Source organism: Nerophis ophidion, linkage group LG07, assembly GCF_033978795.1.
Source record: "Nerophis ophidion isolate RoL-2023_Sa linkage group LG07, RoL_Noph_v1.0, whole genome shotgun sequence".
Classification (NCBI taxonomy): Eukaryota; Metazoa; Chordata; class Actinopteri; order Syngnathiformes; family Syngnathidae; genus Nerophis; species Nerophis ophidion.
In genome coordinates, this window is record NC_084617.1 from 68,367,677 (window position 1) to 68,381,169 (window position 13,493).

At 40.5% G+C, this 13,493-nt stretch overlaps 1 protein-coding gene across 2 annotated transcripts in view; it reads left to right on the forward strand.

Annotated features, from left to right (window-relative positions):
- The window catches only part of adam28 (ADAM metallopeptidase domain 28), a 60,294-nt gene extending 49,826 nt beyond the window's left edge, over nucleotides 1-10,468 (forward strand). Inside the window, exons 17-22 of one of the 2 annotated variants that reach the window (XM_061906965.1) lie at nucleotides 1,027-1,107; nucleotides 1,831-1,924; nucleotides 2,034-2,139; nucleotides 4,532-4,610; nucleotides 4,690-4,788; nucleotides 9,025-10,468. In XM_061906965.1, coding sequence (XP_061762949.1) covers nucleotides 1,027-1,107; nucleotides 1,831-1,924; nucleotides 2,034-2,139; nucleotides 4,532-4,610; nucleotides 4,690-4,788; nucleotides 9,025-9,057 — 492 coding nt within the window. In that variant the 3' untranslated portion in view covers nucleotides 9,058-10,468. The remainder of the gene's footprint in view (nucleotides 1-1,026; nucleotides 1,108-1,830; nucleotides 1,925-2,033; nucleotides 2,140-4,531; nucleotides 4,611-4,689; nucleotides 4,789-9,024) is intronic. The other variant, XM_061906966.1, reaches the window with a different exon arrangement.
- The last annotated feature ends 3,025 nt before the right edge of the window (nucleotides 10,469-13,493 follow it).

A 13,493-nucleotide genomic window follows, 5' to 3' on the forward strand; every position in this document is an offset into this window, starting at 1 on the left:
GCCGCTGTGTACACGGACGTAGGGAGAAGTACAGAGCGCCAATAAACCTTAAAGGCACTGCCTTTGCATGCCGGTCCAGTCACATAATGTCTACGGCTTTTCACACACACAAGTGAATGCAAGGCATACTTGGTCAACAGCCATACAGGTCACACTGAGGGTGGCCGTATAAGCAACTTTAACACTATTACAAATATGCGCCACACTGTGAACCCGCACCAAACAAGAATGACAAACACATTTCGGGAGAACATCTGCACCGTAACACAACAGAACAAATACCAAGAATCCCTTGCAGCACTAACTCTTCCGGGCCGCTACAATATAAATAAATGGGTTGTACTTGTATAGCGCTTTTCTACCTTACACCCCCCAACCCCGCCCACCTCAACCTCCCCATGCTCTCCCAGGAGAGCATGTCCCAAATTCCAAGCTGCTGTTTTGAGGCATGTTAAAAAAAATAATGCACTTTGTGACTTCAATAATAAATATGGCAGTGCCATGTTGGCATTTTTTTCCCATAACTTGAGTTGATTTATTTTGGAAAAGCTTGTTACATTGTTTAATGCATCCAGCAGGGCATCACAACAAAATTAGGCATAATAATGTGTTCATTCCCTTACTGCAGTGGTCCCCAACCACCGGGCCGCAGAATAATTTTTTATAATTTTTTTTAAATTATTAAATCAACATAAAAAACACAATATACACTTACAATTAGTGCACCAACCACAAAAACGTTCCTTTTTCATGACAAAGAAAAAAAATAAATAAATAAAAGATCCCCCCTCCCCCTGGGCCGCGGCACAAATTATTTAGCGTTGACTGGTCCGCGGATACAAAAAGGTTGGGGACCACTGCCCTACTGTATATATCGGTATCAGTTCATGTTGGAATCGGCAATTAAGAGTTGGACAGTATCGGCCAAAAAGCCATTATCGGACATCTGTACTTTTATTGTACTCAGTTTTCAGTGTTGAATGTAGTGTTGTGTACAAACTTGACTTTTAACATGTTGCTTTTCAGGTGTGCAGCCGGAATGAATGCGTGGATCTTCAAACTGCTTACAGGAACACCAACTGTTCATCAAAATGCTCCGGGCATGCAGTATGTACACAAAATTCAACAATATGTGACAGAACAATCAACCTGTCAAATAATTAATTATTAATGGTTTTGATTGTGAGGAAGTGATTCAGGAGCAGCTGGACTAAACAGTAACCTGTTACTTGTTGAGAAGAGTGAGCTGTAGTTTCATGATAGAATCCTTAAAAGTCTCTAAAAAGAGAAAAATTTGCTGGAGTTGTTGCTTTTTCTTCTCTTTTTTTTAAAAAGAGGGGTGTTGAATACTCGCAATGCAAGCTTAAAGTGGCTAAGTCGGCATCACTGATGTTTCCTGCTACATGTTCTTATTCTCTGGCAGACAAGGTACCTTATGTATATGAAAGGTACATACACAGAAGTAACAACGTATGCTGCCACCTACTGTACAAAGTTGTTACGACAAGCTACAGTACATTCACATTATGATGTGTTTATGAGCTGGGGCCAACTGCCTAATGTGTGTTTTATGCTAAACTACATCTTAGTTTTGTGTTATAGCTGACAAAGCCAGTTAGTGTACTATCAAGTCATATATCTCATTAATAAGGATTTTTTTAGAACATACTGAGGGTACAAAAGCAGCTACAGCCTGAAAATGTTCTGTATATTTTCCGTTATGAACATTTATATTTTCTGCCATTTACAATTAAAAAAACAAAAACGTATACGGGAACAATGCTCAGAAATACAGCGTTTGTGTCATTTAGACTTGTTTGTGTTTTTCAGGTGTGCAATCACAGAAGTGAGTGTCAGTGCGAGCCCGGCTGGTTGCCTCCTTCATGCGATGGCAGAGACAAGGAGTTCCGCTCCCTTTCGGACGGTATTTGCTTTTTCCATCAGAAATTATAACCCCAACTCTAACCCTAAATTAACGTGCGGTTTACATCAGATTGAAAATATTGACATGATCATTTTTTGCTTCTCCGCAGGAGCCACTGCCGCCATCGCCGTGACCGTTTTGCTTGTGATTCTGGGGGTCGTCGCAATCATTCTGGGGCTCATCTGGAAAAAACGACAGCGTGCCGCGTTGCCAACGTAACTAATCATTATGTGTCCTGATCCAATTTATCCAGCCGATATCAGCAAAAAACAAGTAGTAAGTGTTCTCAATTGAGCAACATTGCAATCTAAAACAGCAAATTTGTCAATATAAACAAATAAAATAATTATATTTGCATATTACTTACAGATATAAAGTCCCCAAGGCAACTACCCAGTAACAAAGGTGTCTGCATCATTCAACGTACTGACTCATGAACTCATTTGAATGAATTATTATGAAAAAAACGTAATCCAATTCCACTCAAGACAGAATAAGTTCAAACCAGACAGTTGATAATAAATAAATTAGCTTGAACCCCAATGTTCTGTTAGCTCGCAAGGTTAAAATCTAAATGCATTTTTTATCTAAGAGGCCAGTATGGCTGCCAGTTGAATAGCCATTATATAAGGAAACCAACATTTCTTAATAACATTAGATTAATAACGGTAATTTACTTAACATGCTTATTTATATATACGATAATACGAATCATACAAACTTTTATTGAATATTTAAAAAAGGCTCGATCAAGTAAAATGACTCAAAGAGAGAACATTGGTAATTATTAATGTGTTTTTACATACCCTGTTTCCATATGAGTTGGGAAATTGTGTTGGATGTAAATATAAACGGAATACAATGATTTGCAAATCATTTTCAACTCACATTCAAGTGAATGTACTACAAAGACAAGCTTATAATGTTCAAAATCATAAACGTCTTTTTTTTTTTGCAAATAATAATTAACTTAGAATTTCATGGCTGCAACACGTGCCAAAGTAGTTGGGAAAGGGCATGTTCACCACTGTGTTACATCACCTTTTCTTTTAACAAAACTCGATAAACGTTTGGGAACTGAGGAAACTAATTGTTGAAGCTTAGAAAGTGGAACTCTTTCCCATTCTTGTTTTATGTAGAGCTTCAGTCGTTCAACAGTCCGGGGTCTCCTCTGTCGTATTTTACGCTTCATAATGTGCCACACATTTTCGATGGGAGACAGGTCTAGACTGCAAGCGGGCCAGGAAAGTACCCGCACTCTTTTTTTTCACGAAGCCAGGCTGTTGTAACACGTGCTGAATGTGGCTTGGCATTGTCTTGCTGAAATAAGCAGGGGCGTCCATGAAAAAGATGGTGCTTGGATGGCAGCAAAAGTTGTTTTCCAAAACCTGTATGGACCTTTCAGCATTAATGGTGCCTTCACAGATGTGTAAGTTACCCATGCCTTGGGCACTAATGCACCCCCATACCATCACAGATGCTGGCTTTTGAACTTTGCGTCGATAACAGTCTGGATGGTTCGCTTCCTCTTTGGTCCGGATGACACAATGTCGAATATTTCCAAAAATAATTTGAAATGTGGACTCTTTCAGACCACACAACCTTTTTCCATTTTGCAAAGACAACATAGATGATCTCGGGACCAGAGAAGCTGGCAGCGTTTCTGGATGTTGTTGATAAATGGCTTTCACTTTGCATAGTCGAGCTTTAACTTGCACTTACAGATGTAGTGACCAACTGTATTTAGTGACAGTGGTTTTCTGAAGTGTTCCTGAGCCCATGTGGCGATATCCTTTAGAGATTGATGTTGGTTTTTGATACAGTGCCGTCTGAGGGATCGAAGGTCACAGTCATTCAATGTTGGTCTCCGGCTATGTGGAGTGATTTCTCCAGATTCTCTGAACCTTTTGATGATATTATGGACCATAGATGTTGAAATCCCTAAATTTCTTGAAGTCGTACTTTGAGAAACGTTGTTCTTAAACTGTTTGACTATTTGCTCACGCAGTTGTGGACAAAGGGGTGTACCTCGCCCCATCCTTTCTCGTGAAAGACTGAGCATTTTTTGGGAAGCTGTTTTTATTCCCAATCATGGCACCCACCTGTTCCCAATTAGCCTTGCACACCTGTGGGATGTCCCAAATAAGTGTTTGATGAGCATTCCTCAACTTTATCAGTATTTATTGCCACCATTTTTAACTTCTTTGTCACGTGTTGCTGGCATCAAATTCTAAAGTTAATGATTATTTGCAAAAAAAAAAAATGTTTATCAGTTTGAACATCAAATATGTTGTCTTTGTAGCATATTCAACTGAATATGGGTTGAAAATGATATGCCAATCATTGTATTCCGTTTATATTTACATCTAACACCATTTCCCAACTCATATGGAATCAATGTTCTCTGTTTGAGTTATCTCTCTTGATCGAGCCTTTTCTAAAATATTCAATGATTCGTATTGGGTTAATATCGGTCTCATATCGGAAGTGAAAGAGTTGTATCGGGACACCCCTACTAATCATCAAACCTCGGACATGAGGCATTAAACAGAGTTTTTTTGGAACCAACCGAGTAAAGGTTCTTTTTTCATACAACAATGCACACAGAGTAAGGAGGCCACCGGCTGCGGAGAACTCTGCTTTGCGTCTTAACCAAGCACAAGTCCCGCCCACGCGAGTGGAACAGGTAAGATGATGATGTACTCTGTGACACATGGACAAAGTGCAGTGTCATGTACAACAACAATGTGTCGTCCCCTTAAAAGGCCAGGAGGCTAAAACCCAAAGGAGCTCCACCTCCACCTCCTGCAGCAAAAAACACACCCAAGCCTGCAAGCCAAAACTACTACCAGGGAGTTCGTCAGGTAATCACTTCCTGATTTTTGCCAGAAGTATTCGGACGGTGACAGATTTTGTGTATACACACAACTAAAACAGTGACGAAAAGACTACTTAACGAGGTTTCACACTAACATTGCATTTACTCTTCAGAAATGATTGACTTTTATATGTAATGCAACCATGGGGGGTTGTTCTTATTTTTTTTCCACATGACTTTAATAGTAGAGGTGTCCGATAACATGGAGCTGCCGATATTATCGTCTGATAAATTCTTTAAAATGTATTATCGGAAATTATGGGTATCAGTTTCAAAAAGTAAAATGTATGACTTTTTAAAACGCCGCTGTGTACAACGCCAATCAACCTTAAAGGCACGGCCTTTGCGTGCAGGCCCAATCGCATAATATCCACGGCTTTTCACACAGAAGTGAATGCAAGGCATACTTGGTCGACAGCCATACAGGTCACACTGAGGGTGGCCGTATAAACAACTTTAACACTGTCACAAATATGCGCCACACTGCGAACCCACACCGAACACGAATGACAAACACATTTCGGGAGAACATCTGCAAAATAAACACAACAGAACAAATACCCAGAACCCCTTGCAGCACTAACTCTTCCGGGACACTACAATACACACCCCTCGCTACCCCCAAACCAGGGTTCGGGAACCTTTTTGGCTGAGAGAGCCATGAAAGCCAAATATTTTAAAATGTATTTCCATAAGAGCCATATTATTTATCTTTTTTTTAACACTGAATACAACTAAATATGTACATTTATGAGTAAGACCAACATTTTTAGAGTATATTAAGTCTCGCATCTTTTAATAACATTGTTATTTTTAAGCAAACCAATAATTAATAAAATACTTGTTGAACAGGTGCGGTTTGAAAACGGATAGATGGATTAAAATGCATGAGAATGTTTTGTATTTTGAATGTTATTTTTAACACTGTGATTACCAGGGGAATTATTAATTACTTATGGTGTTAAGTAATGTCAGCTAAGATTTATCTGAGAGCCAGATGCAGTCATCAAAAGAGCCACATCCGGCTCTAGAGCCATAGGTTCCCTACCCCTGCCCTAAACCCAACCCCCACACCCCAAAATAATATCAAATAAAATATGCGTGTAACTGTAACGGTCTCAAGCCCTCATCTTGCGGGTTCCCAGGACCACCAAGGAAGGACATGACTTTGAGCAGTTTGACTTTGTTTGTTTTTCAATAAACTCCTCAGTCCAGGTCGCTTTTCCGCTCCTCTTTTCCGTTCGCTCTTCGGCTCTCCTCCTCTCTCGCTCTGCGTCAGCTGCACTCTTGCTTCTTCCAGTCTCTCCGCCTCTATCCCCGACGTTCACGGCTACCGCCCTTTTCACCATTGCGAGAGGATTGCATGATTGTCCCCAGTTGCGTGATCCACGCACCTGATCTTGATTGAGGCTTCGCTCCCAGTGCACCCCGCCTCGCCGTTCGCTCGTGGTCGTCGCTTCCTCGTCGCCATCTTGAGGCGGGCTCCAGCGAGCCCTGCCTGTCTGTCGGACCGCCTCTCACAGTAACATACTGTACTGTCCATGGAGCCTGTCATCTGGAACATTGTATCATGTTTTTGAGCAAATGTTCAACCACTGACAGACTTACATACACCGATCTAATATAACCTTCTGATATCATCAGGTAGCAATGACAAAACAAGACAAAAATAATTATTTCATTTATATCATTATGGATACATTATAGATATTTATATCATTGTAGGTTATACCGTGTTTTTCGGATTATAAATTGCTCTGGAGTATAAATCGCACCGGACGAAAATGCATAATAAAGAAAGAAAAAAACATAAACAAACATTGACCGGGCTAGCAGGAACGTACTATCTTCGTTAGTTAAGATCATAGACTGTATTGGACAATATAGTTTACATACCAAATGTCCATTTATTATAAATAATGAGAAAAGGTAAATGCCTTACTTACCTATCAAGGAAGAAATTTGCAATTTTGGCGTCGGATGAAAAAATCTTCTCTGCCTTCATCTTTCAAAGGCATCCCTGATACAAATCCTGGTTTTGTTCCTGGCTTTGTCATGAATAAGTTGAGAATGGTAACTTTTAGATGGACTAAGGTCTGACATGTTTAGTAACTTCACCAGTGGCAGTAGCTCCACAGAGATGGCAACCTGGATGTGATACACTCACAGACTTTCTATATTACTTTTGGCATCTATTTTTTCAATTTCAAAACTAAGCACACAAAGGAAAGTACATTAAAATACACGTGTAGTACACACACATGTAGGAATTTGGGGAAATCAAGAAAACAGTTTGGTTTAAATTGAAAAAACAGGATAAAGATTGGCTTATACTACCAGCTTAAAGCTAACGTGCAATGAACGATTCTATTGACAGTTGAAAGGAAATTAGCATCGATCAAGGCAAAAAAAAAATTTTTTTTGCAAAATGTATCATTTGTGGTGGGCCGCCACAGATAAATCAATGTATGGAAAATCTGTTTAGACCAGATATGTTAGTATTTATTGACCTACATAGAATAGAAGTGACTTTATTAATATGTTTGCATATAACGAGATTAAGGGACTCCGACTTAAGGTGCAACATTTCATACATACCATATTTTTGGGACCATAGGGCACCGGATTATAAATCACATTAAAGGGATTTATGGTGTTATGCCAGACATTAAGCACACCGGGTTATAAGGCGCAGTGTCCGTTTTTGAGAAAATGAAAGGACTTTAAGTGTGCCTTTGAGTCCAAAATATACGCTAGTTTAAATGTTTATCCAAATCCTGAACCTACTCGGTGGCCTTGTGGTCGTGAGTTCAAACCCCGGCCGAGTCATACCAAAGACTATAAAAAATGGGACCCATTACCTCCTTACTGGGCACTCAGCATCAGGGGTTGGAATTGGGGGTTAAATCACCAAAAATGATTCCCAGGCGCGGCCACCGCTGCTGCTCACTGCTCCCCTCACCTACCACGGGGTGATCATGGATTATGGGTCAAATGCAGAGAATAATTTCACCACACCTAGTGTGTGTGTGACAATAATTGGTACTTTAAAGGCCGACTGAACTGAGATGTTCTTATTTAAACGGGGATAGCAGGTCCATTCTATGTGTCATACTTGATCATTTCGCGATATTGCCATATTTTTGCTGAAAGGATTTAGTAGAGAACATCCACGATAAAGTTTGCAAATTTTGGTCGCTAATAAAAAAGCCTTGCCTGTACCGGAAGTAGCAGACAATGTGCGCGTGACGTCACGGGTTGACATCCTCACATTGTTTATAATCGTAGCCAGCAGCAGCTTGAGCTATTAGGACGGAGAAAGCGACAATTTCCAAAATTAATTTGAGCGAGGATGAAAGATTCGTGGATGAGGAAAGTTAGAGTGAAGCACAAAAAAAAAGAAAAGGCGACGGCTCCAGGCGGCGGCAGTGGGATCGTTTCAGATGTAATTAGACACATATACTAGGATAATTCTGGAAGATCCCTTATCTGCTTATTGTTTTAATAGTGTTTTAGTGAGATTGTAAAGTCATACCTGAAAGTCGGAGGGCTGCGGTGAACGCCAGTGTCTCTGAGAGAAGCCAAGATCGAAGCTGCCTTTTTGAGCTGCAGGATGAGGTCGCATAATCCACTGAAGTCTCCGATAAGAGCCGACTTAATTTCACAATTTTCCCATCCAAAAACTTGCTGGTTGACGAAGAGAAACATTTTCGTTTGACTGCTCTGTGTTAAAGCTTCACAACAAAGAAACACCGGCTGTGTTTCGGTGCTAAAGGCAGCTGCAATCCACCGCTTTCCACCAACTTTGTTGTCTCCATTATTAATTGAACAAATTGCAAAAGATTCAGCAACACAGATGTCCAAAATACTGTGTAATTATGCGATGAAAAGAGACGACTTTTAGCCGTGTGTGGTGCTGGGCTAAAATGTCTGCTACAACTTGAGATGTCACGCGCACGTGTCAACAAAAGCGTCATCATTTTGCGACGTTTTCAACAGGAAACTCCCGGGAAATTTAAAATTGCAATTTAGTAAACTAAAAAGGCCGTATTGGCATGTGTTGCAATGTTAATATTTCATCACTGATATATAAACTATCAGACTGCGTGGTCGGTAGTAGTGGGTTTCTGTAGGCCTTTAACTTTAATATTTTTCTGTATGCAGGACAGTCCTGTTGTTTGAAATCTAACATTTTAATATGTTTCCTTTCTTTTGCTCATAGGCTCTGAGGCCGGTCCCTCCACCAAAGGTTTGATCAACCATCTAACAGGAAGTGGCACACACAAATATTTAAGAGACTTGTCCTGCTCCCAGCAAGAGGAAAGCAGAGAAGACTTTAGTCCTTTTATGGGATATTTTTAATGCTGTCAGGACTTTTTTTTTTATTTTTTAAATCCTGCAATTTCATATATTTTAGATTTTGTCACAAAAACAGAGCCATTTAATTGCTAGTGACTGAACTCTTTCAACACTATTCAGTGATTGCAATTACATTCCAACATTTTATAAATCCATTTTTTTAAACAAATTTTCCCACAAGAAATCCAATTTAAAAACCCTGTTTCCATATGAGCAAATTGTGTTAGATGTAAATATAAACAGAATACAATGATTTGCAAATCCTTTCCAACCCATATTCAGTTGAATGCACTACAAAAACAACATATTTGATGTTCAAACTCATAAACTTATTTTTTTTTTTAGGAAATAATCATTGTCTTAGAATTTCATGGCTGCAACACGTGCCAAAGAAGTTGGGAAAGGTGGCAAAAATACTGATAAACTTGAGGAATGCTCATCAAACACTTATTTGTGTGCAGGCTAATTGGGAACAGGTGGGTGCCATGATTGGGTATAAAAACAGCTTCCCAAATAATGCAAAGTAATTCACAAGAAAGGATGGGGCGAGGTACACCCCTTTGTCCACAACTGTGTGAGCAAATAGTCAAACAGTTTAACAACAACGTTTCTCAAAGTGCAATTGCTAGAAATTTAGGGATTTCAACATCTACGGTCCATAATATCATCAAAAGGTTCAGAGAATCTGGAGAAATCACTCCACGTAAGCGGCATGGCCGAAAACTAACATTGAATGACCGTGACCTTTGATCCCTCAGACGGCATTGTATCAAAAACCGACATCAATCTCTAAAGGATATCACCACATGGGCTCAGGAACACTTCAGAAAACCACTGTCACTAAATACAGTTCCTCGCTACATCTATAAGTGCAAGTTGAAGCTCGACTATGCAAAGCGAAAGCCATTTATCAACAACATCCAGAAACGCCGCCGGCTTCTCTGGGCCCGAGATCATCTATGTTGTCTTTGTAGCATATTCAACTGAATATGGGTTGAAAATGATTTGCAAATCATTGTATTCTGTTTATATTTACATCTAACACAATTTCCCAACTCATATGGAAACTGTGTATTTGTTCCAATATTTACACACATTTTTTAATAGATAATAGTTATATTTGTACATGTAATGAAACACATGAATAAAATGTAGAAAACAACATTTAACATACATTTTATCATGACTGTAGACTCTTCCTTGACACAGATAAGCGGAGAGTTTGTGTCAAAGTGCAACTTTCTTCGACCCAATTTGTTTTTTACAACAGTATTGTATATAAAATAAACAGAGAGTGACTCACCAAAGTGCAGGATCGTTTGTTTGGGTGCTCGATTTTCTGAAAATAGGCAAAGAGAATAATAGGTAAAGGGACTAGTTTGGTGGTAACAATAACCGTTGTACTTGGTTGGGAATCCAACAGTGTCGTGGTCCATATTGATGTCCGTTGTTCACACTTACCCTAAATTATGATTACCACTCCTTCTCGTGAACGTACATTTCCACTCAAAATGCTAATGTAATGACACCTTTTTACCCTCACTAGTCTCATTCCTGGCCAAGTAGCGGAGGAAGGACTAACTCCAGATAATTGTGGCTGATCGTTTTTTGGGGGTAATTTTATGGTAAGTGTTCCAGAATACTTTACCTTCATGATTGGAACAGTCCTGCCCTAGGTTAGCCATTCTGGTTGTGTCCCATCCTCCACCTGTGCTGTTAGGCTTTCAGTTTTATATTCTAGTTTCTTCAAAATAGCCACCCTTTGCTCTGATTACTGTTTTGCACACTCCTGGCATTCTCTTCATGAGCTTCAAGAGGTAGTCACCTGAAATGGTTTTCACTTCACTTTGATGTGACAATCTATTAAGATCGAATGAGGAGGTGTGTTCAAACTGTACATCCTGTCCGGCATTCAGGTATCGCGCCGTTTGTGTCCAGGGCATGACGTTAAAGTGCATCCGGCAGTGGAGGCTCCTCTATGTGGTCTTGGGGCACTAGGAGGTTAATGTTACCCCAAGTGGCCCCTGGCAAGGGCCTAGTACCTTACAGCCCCCTAGCCAGGGATACGGTGAAGTCCTCAACAGCGAAACAGGCAGAAGACGGTAGATTTAAGAACTACCACAACGCTGGAGGAAGGCTGCAGCAGAAAAGGGTCCCCAGTGGTCTTGGACTCCATGCCACCGGATCCTGACCCAGATCCGTCTGTGCACCAGTCTCCCCACGTTAAACAAAGTCACGCACAGGCATCCCTCATAAAGGGATACACCCCTACCAGGAGGATCGTCATACTCGTTTGAGTGACCACCGATGATGATGATGATGACTTGGAAGAACCTCCTGGGCATGACGTTAAAGTGCATCCGGCAGTGGAGGCTCCTCTATGGGGTCTTGGAGCACTAGGAGGTTAACCCCTTTACTACTGTTACCCCAGGTGGTCCTTGGCAAAGGCCTAGCACCTGACTGCCCCCTAGCCAGGGATACGGTGAAGTCCTCAAGGAAGACGGTAGATTTAAGAACTACCACAACGGTGGAAGAAGGCTGCAGCAGAAAAGGGTCTCCAGTGGTCTTGAACCGGACCCTGACCCGATTCTGTCAAGGATGGTGTGGTGACTGTCTGTGCACCAGTCTCCCCACGTTAAACTAAGTCACGCACAGGCATCCCTCATAAAGGGATACACCCCTACCAGGAGGACCGCCGAAGATGATTGTGCAGTAATTACCACTTTATTAAACACCTGTGAGAGAATTGGTCAGACATTTGAAAATTGGAACAAATCATTTCTAAATGTTGGTCTGAATAAAAAGTTTACTTCAAAGACAACTTGAGGGTTAGAATCACAAATATGTCAAAAAAAGACAAATCACTGCTTTTGATTTTTATTCTTGTCGTTCAAGTGACATCTAAAAGTAATGATTCGCCTTATATGACACTTTTTTTTTTTACAGTCTTCATGGGGCGGGTGTATAAGGTAGCATCCCGAAAGAGTTAGTGCTGCAAGGGGTTCTGGGTATTTGTTAGTAGTTTTTCTTCTTCATGGATAAAAGATGCTCTTATACTGCTGGTTCACTCAATAAAGTCTTACCTTTTAACGCAACAACAAAATAACGACGCAGGACTGAGTTTGTCATTGTATTTAAAAAAGGGGTCTTCAATGTTTTCCAGGCCAGGGACCCCCAAATGCTAAGTTTAGGGGTCCCTGGCCTGAATCCCTGTTGAAGTAGAATACTTGGACAAATACATCACAGGTGCTTGACTCTTGCATCCACACATTCACGCCTTCAAGTGTGTCCAAACTGGCACAGCAAACTACTTCTAGGAAATAAATACAAAAAAACGATTGTATAGAAATGTTTTTTTAAAGCGCTTTTCCACAATAGTGTGCAAGGTGGAGCTGAGGAACACACCTGGAAACACTCAATTATGAACAGTCCATAATTCCTGTTGTGTTTATTCTAACAGTCTTGCTGTAAAACAAACAAACTGGGGGTGTTGATATTAGACGATACTGTAAGTTTTGCATATCAAACCTTGGATACAAGCAGCGTGTTTACTTGTGTGAGATATCATGTGCGATACAAGCAGCGTGTTTACTTCTGTGAGATATCATGTGTGATACAAGCAGCGTGTTTACTTGCGTGAGATAACATGTGCGATACAAGCAGCGTGTTTACTTGTGTGATATATCATGTGCGATACAAGCAGCGTGTTTACTTCCGTGAGATATCATGTGCGATACAAGCAGTGTGTTTACTTCCATGAGATATAATGTGCGATATAAGCAGTGTGTTTACTTGTGGGAGGTATCATCTGCGATACAAGCAGTGTGTTTACTTGCGTGAGATATCATGTGCGATACAAGCAGCGTGTTTACTTGTGAGAGATATCATGTGCGATACAAGCAGTGTGTTTACTTGTGTGAGATATCATCTGTGATACAAGCAGCGTGTTTACTTCCGTGAGGTATCATGTGCGATACAAGCAGCGTGTTTACTTCCGTGAGATATCATGTGCGATACAAGCAGCGTGTTTACTTCTGTGAGATATCATGTGCGATACAAGCAGCGTGTTTACTTGTGTGATATATCATGTGCAATACAAGCAGCGTGTTTACTTCTGTGATATATCATGTGCGATACAAGCAGCGTGTTTACTTCTTTGAGATATGTGCGATACAAACAGCGTGTTTACTTGTGTGATATATCATGTGCAATACAAGCAGCGTGTTTACTTGTGTGATATATCATGTGCGATACAAGCAGCGTGTTTACTTCCGTGAGCTATCACGCGCGATACAAGCAGCGCTTTTGTGTGAGGTATCAGCTGCGATACAA